The sequence below is a fragment of the Accipiter gentilis genome, chromosome 25 (assembly GCF_929443795.1).
Source record: "Accipiter gentilis chromosome 25, bAccGen1.1, whole genome shotgun sequence".
Classification (NCBI taxonomy): domain Eukaryota; kingdom Metazoa; phylum Chordata; class Aves; order Accipitriformes; family Accipitridae; genus Astur; species Astur gentilis.
Genome location: NC_064904.1, coordinates 7617958 through 7635741, shown reverse-complemented (window position 1 = coordinate 7635741; position 17784 = coordinate 7617958). Strand labels below are relative to the sequence as shown.

At 35.5% G+C, this 17784-nt stretch overlaps 1 protein-coding gene across 6 annotated transcripts in view; it reads left to right on the top strand.

Moving 5' to 3' along the window:
* ATG2B (autophagy related 2B) overlaps nucleotides 1–17784 on the top strand; it is a 48935-nt gene that overhangs the window by 9963 nt on the left and 21188 nt on the right. For 2 of the 6 annotated variants that reach the window (XM_049828758.1, XM_049828755.1), the window contains exons 7-23: nucleotides 2356–2452; nucleotides 3536–3718; nucleotides 4447–4601; nucleotides 5318–5429; nucleotides 5587–5848; nucleotides 6741–6891; nucleotides 7425–7517; nucleotides 7691–7879; nucleotides 9269–9542; nucleotides 10377–10482; nucleotides 11606–11798; nucleotides 11949–12091; nucleotides 13258–13415; nucleotides 13662–13834; nucleotides 14138–14288; nucleotides 15150–15349; nucleotides 16246–16326. In XM_049828758.1, coding sequence (XP_049684715.1) covers nucleotides 2356–2452; nucleotides 3536–3718; nucleotides 4447–4601; nucleotides 5318–5429; nucleotides 5587–5848; nucleotides 6741–6891; nucleotides 7425–7517; nucleotides 7691–7879; nucleotides 9269–9542; nucleotides 10377–10482; nucleotides 11606–11798; nucleotides 11949–12091; nucleotides 13258–13415; nucleotides 13662–13834; nucleotides 14138–14288; nucleotides 15150–15349; nucleotides 16246–16326 — 2721 coding nt within the window. Of the gene's footprint in view, nucleotides 1–2355; nucleotides 2457–3535; nucleotides 3719–4446; nucleotides 4602–5317; nucleotides 5430–5586; nucleotides 5849–6740; nucleotides 6892–7424; nucleotides 7518–7690; nucleotides 7880–9268; nucleotides 9543–10376; nucleotides 10483–11605; nucleotides 11799–11948; nucleotides 12092–13257; nucleotides 13416–13661; nucleotides 13835–14137; nucleotides 14289–15149; nucleotides 15350–16245; nucleotides 16327–17784 lie in introns of all 6 variants that reach the window. The other 4 variants (XM_049828757.1, XM_049828756.1, XM_049828760.1 and 1 more) reach the window with 3 other exon arrangements.

The window sequence follows — 17784 nt, the reverse complement described above, 5'->3', positions numbered from 1 at the left end:
TTGAAAAGTGAAATAACATATTTGTTTGGTGTGAAATAGAAAAATGCTGACTATTTCAAAAGTATGAATAGTTAATGCAGTTAACACCTGTAAATTAACTGATGTCCAGATGTTTCTAAAGATAAAAAAGTTTCCACTTTTATATCATGAGATGTATTTTAAGGTAGCCAGAAAAAAACCATCAAGGGCAGAGTTGAGAGTAATTTTTGTTTTATAGATGTTCAGTATAATAGAATGCAGAGCAGTGGTCTCTGCAACTTGGGCTTGAGTACAGGCAAAACACTGTTGATATGTTAAATAACAGCAACATCTGAACTAGTGAATGGGTGTAATATTACATGACAAAATTAAAGAAGGACCTTTTTTTGATTTATCAGGTAGAATTCATGCAGATTGGAGAAAACATAGATACAGTATATCGCTTAGTCTAGGTTAAACTTTTGTTTTCACTCTGGAAACTGAATTGTGTGAGAACACCTTTTATTAGAATAGGTGTTTCAAGCATTTAAGCTACAAAATGTATAAGTTCATGTCAAGCATGACACACTTCAATAATTTCATTTTCTTTCAAGTCTTTCCAAAGGATGGAAAAAGTAGTAGGAAACAGTATACAAAACTAATGGATGATTTATTTTCCCTGGTTAAGTAAATATTGCCTTAAGGTCTTTGTGAGCAAAAGTATATTTTCATATAAATGCATCCCTGCCCCATAAGTGTGGTGGGTTGACATTGGCTGGCTGTCATACACCCATCCAGCTGCTCTCACTTGCACTCCTCAACAGGACAGGGGGAGGGAATGTGATGAAAAAGCTCATAGATTGAAACAAAAACAGGGAGACCACTTAGCAGTTACTGTCTTGGGCACAACAGACTCAACTTGGGGAAAATTAATTGAATTTATTACCAATTAGAATGGAGTTGGATGATGAGAAACAAACTAAAGCATCTTCCCCTCACCCATTTTTTTTCCCAGGCTCAGCTTCACTTTGTCATTCCCAACTCCTATACCTCCTCACCACCTTGAGCAGTGCAGAGGGGATGGGGAATTGAGGGGTTGCAGCCTGTTCATAACAGTTCCTCTCTGCTGCTCCTTCCTCCTCAAGCTTTTCTCCTACTCCACTGTGGGTCCCTCGGTTTGCAGTCCTTCACAAACTGCTTCAGTGTGGGCCCTCTCCATGGGCTACAGTCCAGCAGGATAAAACTGCGCCTGCCTGCATGGGTCCTCCATGAACTGCAGTTCCTGACAGGAGAACCTCCTGCTGTGTGGGTGCTTCTCCATGGGCTGCAGCACCTGCCAGGAGCCTGCTCCTGTGTGGTCTCTCCACAGGCAACAGCTTCTTTGAGGGCATATTTACCTGCTGCAGGGCAGGGTCTTCCTTGAGCCGCATTGTGGGTTTCTGCTCTGGTGTGATCCCTTCCATAGGCTGCAGAGGAATATCTGCTCTGGTGCCTGGAGCACCTTCTGCCTCTCCTTCTTCCCTGACCTTGGTGTTTGCAGGATTGTTTCTTTTGCTGTCTTTTCGTCACTGCCCACAAAGCATTTTGCCCTTTCTTGAATATGTTTTCACAGAGGCACCGCCAGCTTTGCTTATGGGCTCAGCTGTGTCCTGAGGTGGGTCCATTACAGAGCTGGCTGGAACCAGCTCTGCCCAGCGTGGGGCAGACCCTGACCTCAGCACAGAGGCTGCCCCTGCAGCATACCCTGCTGCCAACGCCTTGCAACCTACACCCAATACAATGAGTAATAATCATGAGTGGACGAATGTCTGGGAGTACAGCATTCTAGAATTGAAAAAGAAATCTATACAAGTCCTTAAGATAGTTTTAGCTTGAACTGCTCTCAAAAGATAAGTGGCTTGCTTTCTTGTATACCATCTCAAACCAAGTAGATGCCTATAAACATCCCACTTTATGAAGAAAATAGGTGAATTTCTTCATCTGTATACTCAGGAGAAGTCTTAGAGTTTTTAAGGTCTGCTTCAGAAGGTGCTGACTTCTGTATTTTATATTACTATGTAATACTAACTTTATGTTGTTGATTACTTCTGGCATTATTAAAGAAGCAAAATAACTAGCAGGTTAATGGTATTCTTGAATTTTCCTATTGGACGATTGTGTATTTATTTTAAGCTAATAAATTGTCAGTCACACACCTGCATTTATCCTGCCAAGCTACAGATCGGAAACAATACACGGTTAAATTTCTAGCTGTTGTTGTGTACAACTGCTGGAATGGCTGTATCCTTTACAGCATCATAATCTATTATCAAAATAGCTGATTCAAGACTTTTAAAGAAATTTAAAATGTAAAGAATTCCTTAAGTGTTCTTGAAAGTGTTCTTTCTTTTTTTTTAGTTGGATGTAGATGGACAAATAGACTCTATACATCTATTTCTGTCACCAAGGCAGGTGCATCTTCTATTGGACATGGTAGCAGCTATTGCTGGACCAGGCAAGTGAACATTCTGTAAATGTTAAATATGTATTACGGTGGATGAAAAATAAACTTTGCAAGATAAACAAGTTTCCTCAGTGGAAAAGAAATATTTGTGGTGGTAGATTATTATTAGTTTCTATCTGATATTAGCAAAATGTTTTATAGTTGCTCTGAGTAGAACTATGATGAATTTATTGACTTCAGTTGCAAATTGTACGTGCTGGTAAGGAAAATCTTGGTAACAGATAAGGCTTGACAAGTGACTATATAATAGGACAAGAGATGGGAAAATGGTAAATGGAGAAAATCAGGAGGCCAGAACAATTTTGGTTCTTGTAGTTTCTGTTCCATTAGAGGAGCTTAGCAGTCTGGTTCCTTCTCTGTCCTATGCTTGACGGGCACAGAAAACAGAACAGACAGACAGCAATTGAGTTTGTCCATATTTACTAAGTAATTAACAACAGCGTTTTGACTACTGTAGTAGCAGGATGAGGATTGGTTTGTGTCATGGTGTTGGTCCCACCCTGCCCCATCTACCTAATGTGACAACATTTACTATTAGGGTAGATAGTTAATCTTTTTGAGAAGATTTGTCATGTCCTGGGTAGATGCTTAATATTCTTCTGATGATACTGATATATTTGTTGCACTGGACTTGTTCATTGGTTTTGGATAACTGGAAAAGCATTACATATAGTTTCTGATATGTATCATCTTCAAGCCCAAAATTTTAATGATTTCTTAATAGTAAAACCTTTAAGAGATTGTGTCCTTAGTTCCTAAAGCTGACTGAGAAGGTAAATATATGCTGATATTTTATGTGAACACATTTGCATATATGACCTTAAAATATTTTCTTCAGACTTGAAATTAATGAATGCTAGGGAGAGAATAATTTGTTTTGGACAAGTAAAATCTTCAAAACAACAAAATGCATGTATATACACATCTGATTTACAAATAACATGTGTATATATATACAGATGCATATATATACACTAACAACAGTTGGTTAGTTTTCAGATTAATTTTTGAATTTTCCTTGGGATACTGGTAAGGAAATTACAGTGGGCTTTCTGTCCTTTTTTTTGAATTCAGAGAGCCTAAGCAGGATAGAATTGTCAAATAAAGACAGGAAGAACCGGCCAATGCAACAGGAAGATGAGTATCGGATTCAGATGGAGTTGAAACGTTATTTAAGAAAAGAGTCTTTATCTGCAGGAGCATCGTCTGAACAAAGCTTCTATGAGACAGAGAGTGCCAGAACGCCTTCTAGTCGTGGCAAGTATAAAAGATGATGCAGCACAGCAAATAACCTGTTGTTAAGATTATATAAATTGACTGGTCGTCTTTTAATCTTACTAATTTAAGTATTGAAAGAGCTTTGACATAGAATAATTGTATGCTATTAATTTTACTGTTGAATAAAAAATTAACACCTAGTTTAGGTATCAGGCTAGACTTGATTTATTATTTCATTAAAACTGTATAGTAATATGTTATTGTGCACACAGTAACTACACATGCTGTGTAACATCTTTTCAAATGCATGATTGAGGAAATTAAATTTGGAATAATAGTTGCATTGCCCTGATACTTTATTTTTATTTGAATATTTTTTTCTGATTATTTTTAAATAAATAGTAACCATAAATATATATATAAAAATAAATAAATAATGAAAATATGGGCTTTGATTTGTCAAAAGGAGAGTGGATGAATTTATAGAAATTATGCCAACTTGAATATGAAAATGGAACATTTAACTGTTTTGGTATTTATTAGGTTTTTTGCTCATCCCCCCACCCCCTTTTTTTAATAAATCTCTGTCCATAGATAATACTAGTCTCAGTGTCAAGAGAACTTGGAACTTCTGTAAATAATATATTTAGCTGGTTATTCTGCCTGGCAGTTAGGTTTCTGAACTTACTAATACATTTCTGTTAAAAGTAAAGGTTGGGGTTTTTTTCATTAGAAAATAACTCTTTACTATCTATGGTTCTTATTAGAAGAAGAAGTTTTCTTCTCAATGGCTGAAATGGACATGTCTCACAGCCTTTCCTCCCTTCCACCTCTTGGAGACCCTCCCACCATGGATCTAGACTTGTCTTTAACCAGTACATACACAACTACACCAGCAGGATCTCCACTGAGCACTACAGTGGTATAGTATTAGCTACATTTAAAATCTTTTTGAAATGAACACTTTTGTCTGAAACTGTTGCATAAATATTCTTTACAATATCAATAACTATTGCAAAATTCTAGGACAATTGAAAATGTTTAGAACTGATAGTATTCCTTTTCAGCTATGGAAGTATTGGAAAATTTGTCATCTGTTTGGCTACCAAGAAAGGAAATGGAATGTATTTGTTTTCAAACGCCTTGAAGCTTATGTAGGATGCTTTTTGATTTATTTTTCTTTTTAATAACTGCATGTTTGCCATCTGGGTTTTGTTTATATGGACTACACAGGCAATGACAATAAAAAGTATAAAATCATTGTATTACATTATTCCTCAGAAACCGTAAAAATTATGCTGTTGATATCGCTGTCTTTCCCAAATCTGTTACGTGCCTAATGTTTTGCTTAATGAAAGCCATGGAGAACAGTTGTGCTTTTTACAGAGATAGAGGAGAATATATGGTCATGGAGAGAGCAACTTTAGCTTTAAAAATATGTGGCTGTTAGACAATCATAGAGTTAGAAAGTGTAGCCCAAACTAAAGCATATCTACATGGCACTAATATGCCATGAAATGGCATGCTGTTCATTGTTTATGCATGTATTTTCTTTTTGTTCCTTTACCTTTATTTATGTTTGATCTAATGTCTAACAATTATTTGTCACATTTAAGATCATATATACTTTTGTTTTAGCTTCAACCAACTTGGGGTGATTTTCTTGATCGTAACAAACAAGAGCTACAACCTCCAAGAGGTTCTTCGCTTACAGCCAACATGGTTCACCAGACTTCCTTAAGAAGGACATGTAAGTTAAAATGTTGTTTTGCATTCTGCTCACTAGGTAATTCTGGAAATGAACTGTTATGCAGCAACTTGTTAAAAAGAAATGAAAAGCAAAAGTAAGATGATATTATAAATGTGTTATTGCTGAAAAATAACGTGAATTTAATTTTGTATTTCAGCTATTCCATCCAGATCTGTTTCTGTGGATGAATCCAGACCTGAGCTTCTTTTTAGACTGGCAGTTGGAACTTTCTCAGTGTCTGTACTTCATATTGACCCTTTACCCCCACCTGAAAGTTCACTGAACCTTAACCCATTGACACCAATGGCTCGGGATTTCTTTACCCGAATAGAAAAGATTGAGCCAGTTAAGTTTTCAACAGAAGATTTTCTGTCCTTCCGAGAAGTATTTGCAGAAGCTTGTTCTCATGATCACCTTAGGTATAACTTTGCTTATTAATAAATATAATTAACAAAAATATCTTTTAAGTAAATTTGAATAAAGTTAGTTTATTTCCATAGGAATTGTGTCACTTAATATTTTAATTGCATTAGGCTTCTTTGTTAATTTCAATATAGCCTGTAAGTTTCACATCTGTTGTCCAAGACTGTGGTTTGGGTTTGGGCTTGTTTTGTTTTGTTTTTAATAAAAAAAGAAGAAAAGTACATAAACATTAAAATCAACTTAGCTCTTTTCAACAATACATGAATTAAACTAGGGTACAGTTTGTACCACAGAAATCTAGAGAGTCAAAAACCATTAAGTAAATAATTTCTTTAGAAATAGCTTTATTTCAGTATAGGGATTTCTGCTTGAAGGTGCTTAAGGTTTTACTTAGGGCAAAATAGTATATCAGTAGGGATAAAAAGTAAGTGTGAGCAAAGTTGTAAAGTTACTCAACAGTCTTTTTTTCCAGAAGTTTCTACTGTCCCAATACAGTGTATGAAGTAAAATATTTGAGGGTATATATATATTTTCTTACTTCATGCACGTAAGTTAGACTTCCTGAGGCATTTGACTTTTTCATTGTCTATATGTTAGATTCTGAGCTTTATGTGAATTGCGGCTTGGGTTACATATCTACAGTGTTCTTTACAAATTTCTCTACGCTGACTGTTGTTGAACATATAACATAAGTGGGATCCATTGTTTTTGTTGCTAAAGCTATAATCTGTTATAATCAGAATTTTTTCTTATTTTTGAAGAAATATGGCAGTTTTAATGATTTTTAAAAGGATTGTAGTGATCCTTTTTTAAGTATTTAAATTTTGACTTTTCATAATTTTTATTGTTTTATGCTACTTTTCATAATTCATATTTTTCATAATTCAGATTTATAGGTACTGGCATCAAAGTGTCTTATGAACAAAGACAAAGGACTGCCTCTAGAAGTTTTAGTACCGATTTATCCATTGGGAATATGGAGTTCCTGGAATGCCTTTTTTCTACTGACTCTCATTCCATTCAGCCTCACTATACAGAGGTATGTAAAAAATACAGGGATTTCCATAGAAAAGAAATGTTAATTGTATAACTGAGGACGCTAGATTTTAAAATGGTTGTAATTTTAAGGTTTTTTAATTCTTTTTTTTATTATGTTATGGTTTTAAGATGCAACTTTTAATTGCAAGCTCAAATAGTGAACCAGACTGCTGTCATACTTGACAGGAATAGCATTAAGTAGCCAGACTTTGCTAGTTTACTTCTCTTTTAAATATGCTTAAGACAGTTTGGGAATTAGAGTATATGTTTTCCAAAAACTAACTGATGGAGTTGAGCAATGTGGAGGTTTCTTTGGGTGATGACTATTCTTCCAGTTCTTTTAATGGTCAGGGACATCCAGTAAAGTGGCTCAATAAGTGGATTGAGTAAGCAGTTGGGCTGGGGCTCAGTTCGCTGACTTGAATGTAGGGTTACCTACTGTCTGTTCTAGGTAAAGTATCATAAACATCTTTTCCTGTGGCAACTCTTCCCTACTGATTTATTAAGTATGTTTAAATCTATTTTATTCTAAAGCTGCTGACATTTCATTCTGAAGAAGGAAATGATTCTCATGCTGTGCCATGCCTTCAGCTTCATTATAAGCATTCAGATAATAGAGGACCTCAGGTAAGGTGGGAGATTAAAGACACCAAGTTTCTGTATAGTAGCCTTTGTCTAATTCCTTTCATTTTAACAGAAGGTATCTTTCTTGTAAAACAGAGTCCTTAACTCTCAGTTATTATAATTTGTTTCACTATATTGTTTTTAAGGATTTTAGTGCTTTTTCTCTTTCTTTTCAGGGTAGTCAAGGGAGACTCAGTTCTGTTCCACAGAAAGCAGAGTTACAAATAAAGTTAAGTCCAGTGTTTTGTGAGCTGGATATTAGTATTGTAGACAGATTAAATTCCTTACTTCAACCACAGAAACTAACTACAGCGGAGATGATGGCATCTCACATGTATGCTTCTTACAACAAGCACGTAAGTCTGGTAAGTTAAAAGTGAAATTGATTAATAAACTTGCTGATTTTTTGCAGGAGGAAGGCAAGATGGCACTAAGCCTGAGATTGCTAATAATTCTGAATGATTTGTGGTGGTTGGGGTTTCTTGTTTGGTTTTGTTGGGGGTTTTTGTGGGGTTTTTTTTGTTTGCTTATTTGTTGGGGTTTTTTTTGTGGTGTAGGGTGTTGGGTTTTTTTGGTTGGTTGGTTTTGGGTTTTTTTTCCTGTTTGTTTGGTTTTTTACTTCTGATGCAGAACAGTAGCCATCTGACATAGATACTCATTCTAGATTCAGTGATTGCATGCTTGATGACAGACCTAAAGACAATGGTAGCTGCTTCACAAACTGTGTAAGTTCTCAGCTTCTTGAAGAAAGCAGAACTGGGCAAAAAAGGAATCTTGACTGACTTCTAATCCCTAATCTGTCCCATCATGCCCTTCAGCAGCTGATATAAACTGTTGCTGACAATTCCATTTCTGTATTGAAAACTCTAGGTGTCACAGTCAGCCCAGTTGCCTCTGCTGTGCGTTGTCTGGTTTTAGGGTAGGTAATAGAAAGGGTGGGGAACATATGCATTGCAATCTAGTGATCGAAGACCGACAGAAGTTGGAGCTTGTTTGTCTTGGTTCAGGTGGTCAGCAGGATTTAAGTGTTGGTATAGTTAACACAATAACATTAAACTTGAAGAATTTTTGTAAAAAAACATGGGGAAGGTTTAATGCAATTAACATTTTTTATACAGGAACAAATATCTTCATGTAATTTTATTGCTGCATTTGTTGATTACAGAAAAAATAGTCTTCAAAACTTACTTAAGAGAATCCTCATTTAAAAGATATTTGTAAAAACATCAGTAATTTCTATCAATATGGTTATGTCCTGAAAGTTTGATTCTTTTCAGTGACAGTCAGCAATAAGCTACACTCAGGGAGGTTTTGAATGACACGTCAGTGATGGGAGCTGGAAGTCATGACTTACTGAAAGGGGCAAATATGCATGATAGTAGTTGCTGGCTTCTCAACAATAGTTTTTGTTTGTTTGTTTTAAAATCTGTGAGACATATTTCCTAGCTGCAGCTAAGTATACTCTCACTCTGTAATTTAAGAGAAAAAAAAATGCAAAGATAGCCATGTTTTTGAAATATTGCTAACCCCTGCAAATACTTGACTTATAAGTAAGTAGAATCTTAACAGCACCAATAATAGAATAATATCCTAAGAGTAATAATAATTGGTCCTACTATGTGTGTTTTGTGTGATACATGAAAAATTAATATTTTTATTTTTAGATATTATATTGTCAAAAGCTTTCCCCATAGTAATTTTTAGTGCTATTTTCTCTAATTTAGATTTTTTTTTTCTTTACTTTGTGTTTTTAGCATAAAGCATTTACTGAAGTTTTTCTGGATGACTCACATACTCCTGCAAACTGTAAAGTTTCAATACAGGTCACTGCCCCAGCTTTAAATCTCTCTGTTCGCTTCCCAATACCTGACCTACGGTCGGATCAGGAAAGAGGACCATGGTTTAAGAAATCACTTCAGAAGGAGATTCTTCATCTTGAATTTACAGATATGGAATTTAAAACTGAGTTTATAGGAGGGTCAACTCCAGAACAAGTTAAATTAGAGCTTACCTTTAAAGAGCTAACTGGTAAGAATGTTAACATTATATTCAGATATTCTTTTTTTTTTTTATTTTCCCAGATATTATGTAGCTGAGACAAAGGTCTTCTCATATGTATTGACACAGGAACTGTCTTTCCACCTGAATTTTGGAGCAGATATCTCTGCTGTGGTTTAGTGTTCTGTACTAAATATCAGCATAAGTCAAAATAATACTACTAGGAGGGGAGGCTTAATGTATGTAGGTGTAGTGCTTCCATTCCTGTGTTGGAGATCTGAGCTAGTATTTCTGTTATTTTCTGTTACAATGTTATACCAATTTGTTTCAATTTAGGGTATCTCTGGGATCTCTTATCATGGTGTTAGGGTAAGTTTTGTAGATTTGTAGGGGGATACTACAGCTATGCAGGTTAGGAATCTCAAGTCTGGTCTAGAAATGAAGTGAATGATGTCCTAAATAACTGTCATTGAGAACTTTAATACTTTTATGCCTCTAATATCTTTGAAAGTAATAAATCTGAGAGACTGTTTTCTGTTTGCAACCTTCTTTGCTGATTTGTCATTCCATGTATTTTTCAAGGCTGTGGCATAATGTAGTGATGCTACAAATGTAAATGCAGATGTCTATGCATTAGAAGCATCTGGTTTTCTAACTGCTGCTAGCTAGAAGATAATGTGAAATAATTTTTGTTTCTAAAAATTGATATTTAATTTTTGGAGGAAATGATGAAAAAAATTGGTTAAGTATCTTAGTAATAGCATTGACAAGTTAGCCTGTTGGACTCTAGCCTGAGGAGTGGGCAACCTGCAGTTAGCAGTTGTCATTACTGTGTTAATTTTTTAAATATCTTTTTCTACTCAGGTTCATTTGAAGAAGATAATGCAGAAACTCCAATAAAATTTTTTCAAGTGTCTGGTGGCATAGATGGAGATATAACATCATCATCAGACAATTTTGACTGGCCTCGGTAAAATAATGTTTTATTTTTTAATGTGGGTTGTTTGAATTTTTATGAATCACTGTTATTTTTCTAATCTAAATTCAGACTGCTTGTGTGGTAAATGCTTTAAAGTAATTTGCAAAGAAAGAACATGTAGCTATTGAAAAGATCCTAGGAATTTATAAAAAAACCCCCAACACCCAAACTTCTACATTTATAGTAATGCAGGATGGCTTTAATGTATAGTGGTTTCTGCATAGACTTGAGTAAATTTGAGTGGAAGTTAGGTAAATGATTAGAGACTTGAAATGTTCTCCCATTTGTGGTGTGGTTTTTTTTTTTTTTTTTTTTTTTTTTGTTGTTGTTGTTGTTGTCACTTTACCTTTTCTCTTACTTTTTCATTTAAGACTGAATACCAAACAAACAAACAAAAAAATCTGTTGAATTTTGCCTCAGAATATTAATATAAGCTGGTATAAAGCTGTAACAACAAGTAAGGATAATTATACTGTGACTGAATTACTGCAGCTTATATCACATGTAAGGCAATACAATACTTCAGAGTTACTGAACAGAAGGACCTAACAGCTGTGGCATGTAATAAGATGTTTAAAGAGGCAATTTTAGATTTGCCACAGAATTTGTCACATATGTTTTTTGCCATAAAATTTAATGGCTTTCTGACAGCATGTTTGTATAGACCTTTTTTTCAGCATGGTTTTCTTTTATAACGGTACGAGTAAATTTTTCTATAACAGTGTGTGTATATGTAATCCACTACATCATGTAGCAGAGCATTTTTTAATAGCTGTTGATGGTCTACAAGAATTATTTTGGGAGAGTGCTAGGTTTTTCTTAGGTCACGTAATGGTCACCTAATGGAGTTGCGGAAAGGGTAGTGCATGCTTTTTTCCTGGTGGTTCTTTTTTCATGTCACTTTGTGCCTATAAGTTTGGTGTTTTTCTTAATGATATCACTTTGTCTAATAAAATACGTTATTGTCTAATAAAAAAATCCCTGGTCTTTGAGCTATTTAGTCTATGTGTATTTACTGGCTAGTTAGTAGAGCTAGGGGACATATGACTTTGCCTCAATATAAAAATTCTAAGCATATCTAATGGCTTATTCTGTATAACTTCTCCAATGTCAGGATTGTATTGAAAATAAACCCTCTGGCTGTGCACTCTATTCTGGAAAGGATAGCAGCTGAGGAGGAAGAAGGTGATAATAACTTTCAAGAGGAAGAAGAAGGAGGGTCTCATTCTTTGAAGGATGTCTGTGATATTAGAAGACCAGAGCCTTCTCCTTTTTCTTCACGTAGGGTCATGTTTGAAAATGAAGAGGTACTATAAAATTTTGTTACTGCTTTGTGCTTATGATAGACAAAATTAATATATTCTCACTACTTTATATGCATCTTCTGACTTGCAGTTTTGTTTTGTTTTTTCACTTGAGAGGTTTTTTCAGTTTTTTTTCTTTGTTTTTTCTTTCAGATGGTGATGCCAGGAGATGTGGTTGAAATGACTGAGTTTCAGGATAAAACAATTAGCAATTCTCATTATGTACTGGAACTCATGTTACCAAACATTCACTTAACATTACCAAACAAAAGTTTTTATGAAAAACTTTACAATAGGCAAGTATGATAATTGTTTTGCTTGGTTATCATGACCTGTACTTTTAGTTCTGTATTCATTGTTGATAAAAGCAATTAAATGAGCAGCTATAGCAGGAATTCTTTTGTATAGTTTTCTAAGAACATAAAATACAGTATAAATATTCTTCCAAGTTAACATCAGAGATGCCACTGTGTCAAATATCTGATCAGTGCCATAGCAGCGACCTGCTAAAAAGCTCTTGGCAGATTTTGTGAACAAAGAGTAAAGTTAAATAGTCTTTTGCTTTCAGTAAATACTTTGTTCAGCTATCTGTTTGCAATGTTTCATTTTGCTCTGATCTTTCTAAATTCTCCTTTATAAATAGGTCATTGTATTTTAAAACCTGTTGCATTCAATGTTACTGGGTTTTTTTAATTCAGTGATTCTCCATCTAAAAATTAAGAGTCCATAAAGCAGGCAGGGGAGCAAACCCTAACAACCCAATTTTGTAAGCCTTACAAAGGCTACAATGACCCTACAAAAAATGTAGAGAAAATGAAGCCAACTTACAGATAGGTGTTCAGCATTTATTTCTGTTAGCTTTCTGTCTGAAAAACAAAGAAATACAACTAGATTAAATCAACTAAAAAATAGGTTTTATGCTGCACATTAACTACATAGAGAGATGCTGATCTATTTTAGCCTCTGATAGGCATTACTTTACTTCCAAATCATTTTTTCACTTCCAGAGTGGCAAAGCTGAACCTTTCATTGAATATCCTGTTGGTGTACTTCCGTAAGGAATGTCACATGTCTTTACCCTGACAGACACAGACTCACTTGAAATCAAATGTTTCCTCCAGCTTTGCTCGATATGTTCAAAATAGGGTTTTGTCACGACCCCCCCTCCAACCTACTGAGCTTATATACACCTACTAATAGAGGCTTTTGTGTCACTGTCAAATGTTAGACTTTGATATGTTTGTACCATAATTACAGAAAAAAAGTTACTTTCATTTTATTTATTGCTTTTACGCATTAATACATTATTCTTTCTTGTGCTCTTGAACTTTTTTCTCTTCATTGTTTATGAAATCTGAAATCTGTTATATGAAGTCTGCAAAGGAAATATTGCTTGACTGAGCTTATATTAAGTGGCAATATAGTCATATATTTTGTATAATGATAATTTATTTCTTCCTAGGATCAGCAATGATTTATTGTTGTGGGAACCCACAGCTCCATCTCCTGTAGAAACATTTGAAAATCTTTCTTACGGTGTTGGACTATCTGTGGCCAGCCAGCTCATCAACACTTTCAGTAAAGACAGCTTTAGTCAATTTAAATCTGCAGTTCATTATGGTAATACACTTAATCAGTACAGTTCTAGATGATTTATTCAAATGCATAATTGGCTGAAGTGATCGCGCTCATAGTGGAAAGAATTTATAAGAGAAGATCCACTTGAACCAAGAAAAGAAAACATAGGTTTCTGTTAAATTAAAATAAATGTGAAATTGAATTGCATTACTGATGGAAAAACAATGAGTTATTGGCGTAATATGTGTACTAGCTAGAGAGTTAGTTGTTTTTCATTTTCTCTATTAGATGATGAGAGTGGATCTGAGGAAGAAACACTACAGTATTATTCCACTGTTGATCCAAACTATCGTTCACGCAGAAGGAAAAAGCTTGACTCTCAGAATAAGAACTCGCAAAGCTTTCTGTCTGTTCTGCTAAATGTGACACATGGATTAGTGTCAATATTCACAGATGTAAAGGTGAGACACTGGGCCTGGAAAAAATTGTTCTGTTGTTTTGACCATGGGATCCCCTTCATGCTATATGTACTGTTTTTGGAAGGAACGTGTGTTTGTAACAGTAATTCTGTAATCTTCTTACTACTATACTATAACTAGACAATAATGCAACACTATTTTAGCCATTCTGTTTACTTTGCTTTACATGAGAACAACTAAATGCAAGCAGGAAAATATATATTAGTAGCAAGTGTTATGTTAGTTTAGACTGTCTAACTGCAGCAAATTCAGCAAGCAGTCATTTTATTTCCATTCCTCATTCAGCAGGATGATGGAAATACACTGGAAGGAAAATACGGAGAATTCTGGATCGAGTTCAACAGTGGTTCACTTTTCAGTGTGACTAAATATGAAGGCTTTGAGGACAGACACTATGTTTGTCTCCATTCCAGCAGCCTCAATTTATATCATCAAGGTAGGGGTGGGATTGAGGTGGCTCTGGGAATGAATTTGAAATGAGATTAACTTGAAGTTTTTTAGGATAAATGCTGCTTACCCCCACCCTCTGATAGTGTATCATTTGGCACAACAGATTTAGTTCATGGCTAATGCTACAGTAATACAACTTCATGATAACAGTATTTACTTAGTTACAGTATAGCTCAAACTTTCCTTGGCAGCTGCTGGTCTTTAAAGATATTGTGGTCCTCTGGAAAATTAGCTGTACAGTCTGTTCTTTATTATAAGAGTACACACCTCCTACATGTAATGGGTTATTTAATTTAGAAAAGGTACAGGTTACCAGTGGCTGCTGTATCTTTCCTGGGTAGCTAATTGTAGTCAGCAGGTAGAGAATTTTAAGTTGACTGTGTAGTTTGTATGGCTGGTAACCCTCATGTAGTTAAACCTTTTAAGGTTTTCCCCTCAAATGTCTCTGAATCAGTGGTAGTCAAGTTAATGGATTTTCAGTGCAAGGCTTAATTATTGTGTGTTTAGAGGTTAACCTGGCACCACCTCATAAAATGAAAAGGAGAGACATATTCCTATGTCTCCGTGTAACCCATAGATTTCTGTCCTTTATTTCAACTTTGTCATTTTGTTGGGCAAATAAAAAACCAAACTCTATAGTCACATTGAAGATTTCAGCTAGAACCATGGTGTTAAATATTGGATCACCTGTAACCTCCCCTTCACAATTTTTCATTGCTAGTGTGCATGAATAACTTCAGTAATTAAAATAATTTTAAAGGCGTTAAGCATAAAAAGGATTTTCCTTAGCTATTCATCAGTAAGAGGTTTGAAGCATGAGGTAACTCATGCTAAAATTTCTTTGCAGGTATGGTAGATGGAGTTGTCCCTTCCTCTGAGGTCCGACTACCCAGCACAATACGTCCCCATTGGTTAGAACCTACTATTTGTTTTTCTGAAGAAGATGGTCTTAGTAGGACTACTTCAGATGGCGTAGGAGTGGATTGTCCAAGTATGCTGACCGTTGCAGTCAAAATCCAGTCAGATAAAATAGAGAGCAATACAAAGGTTTGTTTTCAAATTTGTGCTTTTATAAAATGAGTTATCTCAGTTTATATGGAAGCATCTAGATACGGGGTTACAAGGGTTATAGATGAAGAAACAATGTAATTCTGAGCCATTCATCCTCAAACTATAATTTGCTGTTAGAATCTTCTGGGTGCATTGTAAATTTAAGCATCATCGTAATTTACTAATTCTTCCAATGCTTCACTTTGCTGATCACACTATATTTCCTTACTGAATGCATGTCTTGGTCAGTTGACCTTTTTCTTGTTTTTCTTTGATTGAGTTTTAATCTGGTGCCAAACCAGGCAGGAACAAATACAAAAGAGTTAAAAGCTTTCTGCTCAGCTTACTAGCAGTGTCATGTAATAGGAAGCCTTTGCTTATCTAATTGGAGTGGCACTGGTAAATGAGTGGTATGTTTGGCTTTGACAGTAGCGTTCATTAGCGTGTCTAAAAGGTGACCTCTTAGCTGGCATAGTGGTGATGAACAGGTTGGTAGAGTTATCTGGAGAAGAAGGAATCTGCAGACCGGCACAATGTCATGGGAGCTCAATTGACTAAGATTTGAACAATGTAAGGAAGAACTACATTGGGTTAATACTGCTGGTAATTCCTGGTGAATCCCAGAATGAATGAATAGGTAGCCTGCCTTCCTATTACCACCACAAAATTGTAATTTCTAAACTATTCTGTTGCAAAAAGTATTAGACTGTATTAGCCAGGGTTTCTGTATTAGGAAGCAGTATTTTTTGAATGTTTAATCTTGGCCCAGTCCTTTCTTCATTTCTAGACACTTGGAGATTCTGGGAGCAGAAGGATGACTGTGTTTCATAATCTACATGTCAAATAGTTACATGTATTTCATGTAAACTAACTTGTTCAACTTTCTCGTGTAGGAATTTCTAGTTGCTGTTGGACTAAGAGGAGCCACCCTTCAGCACAGAGTACTGCCTTCGGGTTTAAGCTGGCATGAACAGGTCGGGTTGCTACAGTTTTCTGTACTATATCTTCAATTTCAGTCTCATTGCTTTAACAATTGCTTTAAGTATCAAACTAAACCTTGATGAAAAGTCTTTGTGTTAGGCTGTGTCTTACTATCTTACTCTGCTCCTGAAAGCCTTATCCTTTACTTACTTTCTTGTCTCTCTTTTTGAGACCATTGACAGACTGTAGTCTTGCTCTTAAATTCTTAGTTGTGTATTCATTTGCTACAGTTCTCTCATCATCCTAAATCTCTGCCCACAACATGTCAGGGACATTCTGGGGTTTTGGGGGGGGTATTTTTTATTGTTTGTTTGGTTGTTTTTTTAAAAGTTCAGATGGAAAATCTCAGTAGTCCAATGCTATCCAAGTACTTAGATAATTCTTGACATAAAAAACACGCTCAAAACTTGCAGCATTGAAAGCATCTCTGTATTTTTGCTTTTTGCTCACTTCATTCCTCCAGTCCCGATTCTCCCTTGTGTTTCCTGGTTTACATCATTTGAATAGCAGTTATGGAGAGGGAAGATTTTGGGGAAGTAGCAAGCAGCGGTTTACATAAACACTTGTAATGCAAAATTCTGAATTACAAGGGTTGTACTGGTATGTGTGGATGCACAGGTAGGGCTTGAGACCTTTGACCTGGAAGCTGTGTGTAAACATGCAGGAGCTAGGACATGCCATTAGCACAGTAGCAGTATAGTTGCATGAACTTATACCATACGGGATTACAGATAGTAGACCCTGACATTCAGGCTTATCCTGCTTATCCTCCAGTATGTATGGTATGCTTATTTTTATTGTATAATTGCATGGAGCTGAACTTGGTGCTTTGGACTCTAATGTGTCATTACTTTCTTCTCAGGATGATATTCCTATGTGTTCACGTAGCCTGCTTTATACCATGTTGCTTATTTGCACTGTGAATTTTTGCTCAGTTAACCTTGCCTGTAATGCACTTGAGAATCTTTTTCAGGGGGGGACGGGGACGGACGAATAAAAAAAATTGGCCAAAGAAGTAGGCTAGCAGTGTTGGTATACCCTAGGCTTAGAATAATTTAAGAACTCTTACAGTGTTAGTGGATTTGAGAGAACTATGACAGATCCTAAAGAGGAAGATAGGAGTTTATTTTATGCAGCAATACATGAAAAAGCAGTATATACGCTGCATGTGTACATACTTCCCATTTTGAGCATATTTCCTAAACCCCCCCAAACAAAAAGAGAGATAACTTGAATATAACTTTAACAATATACAGTATTACAAGAAAAGTTGGCTTTTCAGATAAAGAGAACAAAGAAAATACTAACACTGTCATAATAACTGCAAAGAAAGGTGAATGAGACTGTATTTGGAAAATGCTTTAAAAATGGATTATGGGGCATTGTACAAGGAGCCACTTAGGCATCTGCATATTGGTCTTTTTCCATACCTTTGAGTCTGTGGTTTGGAT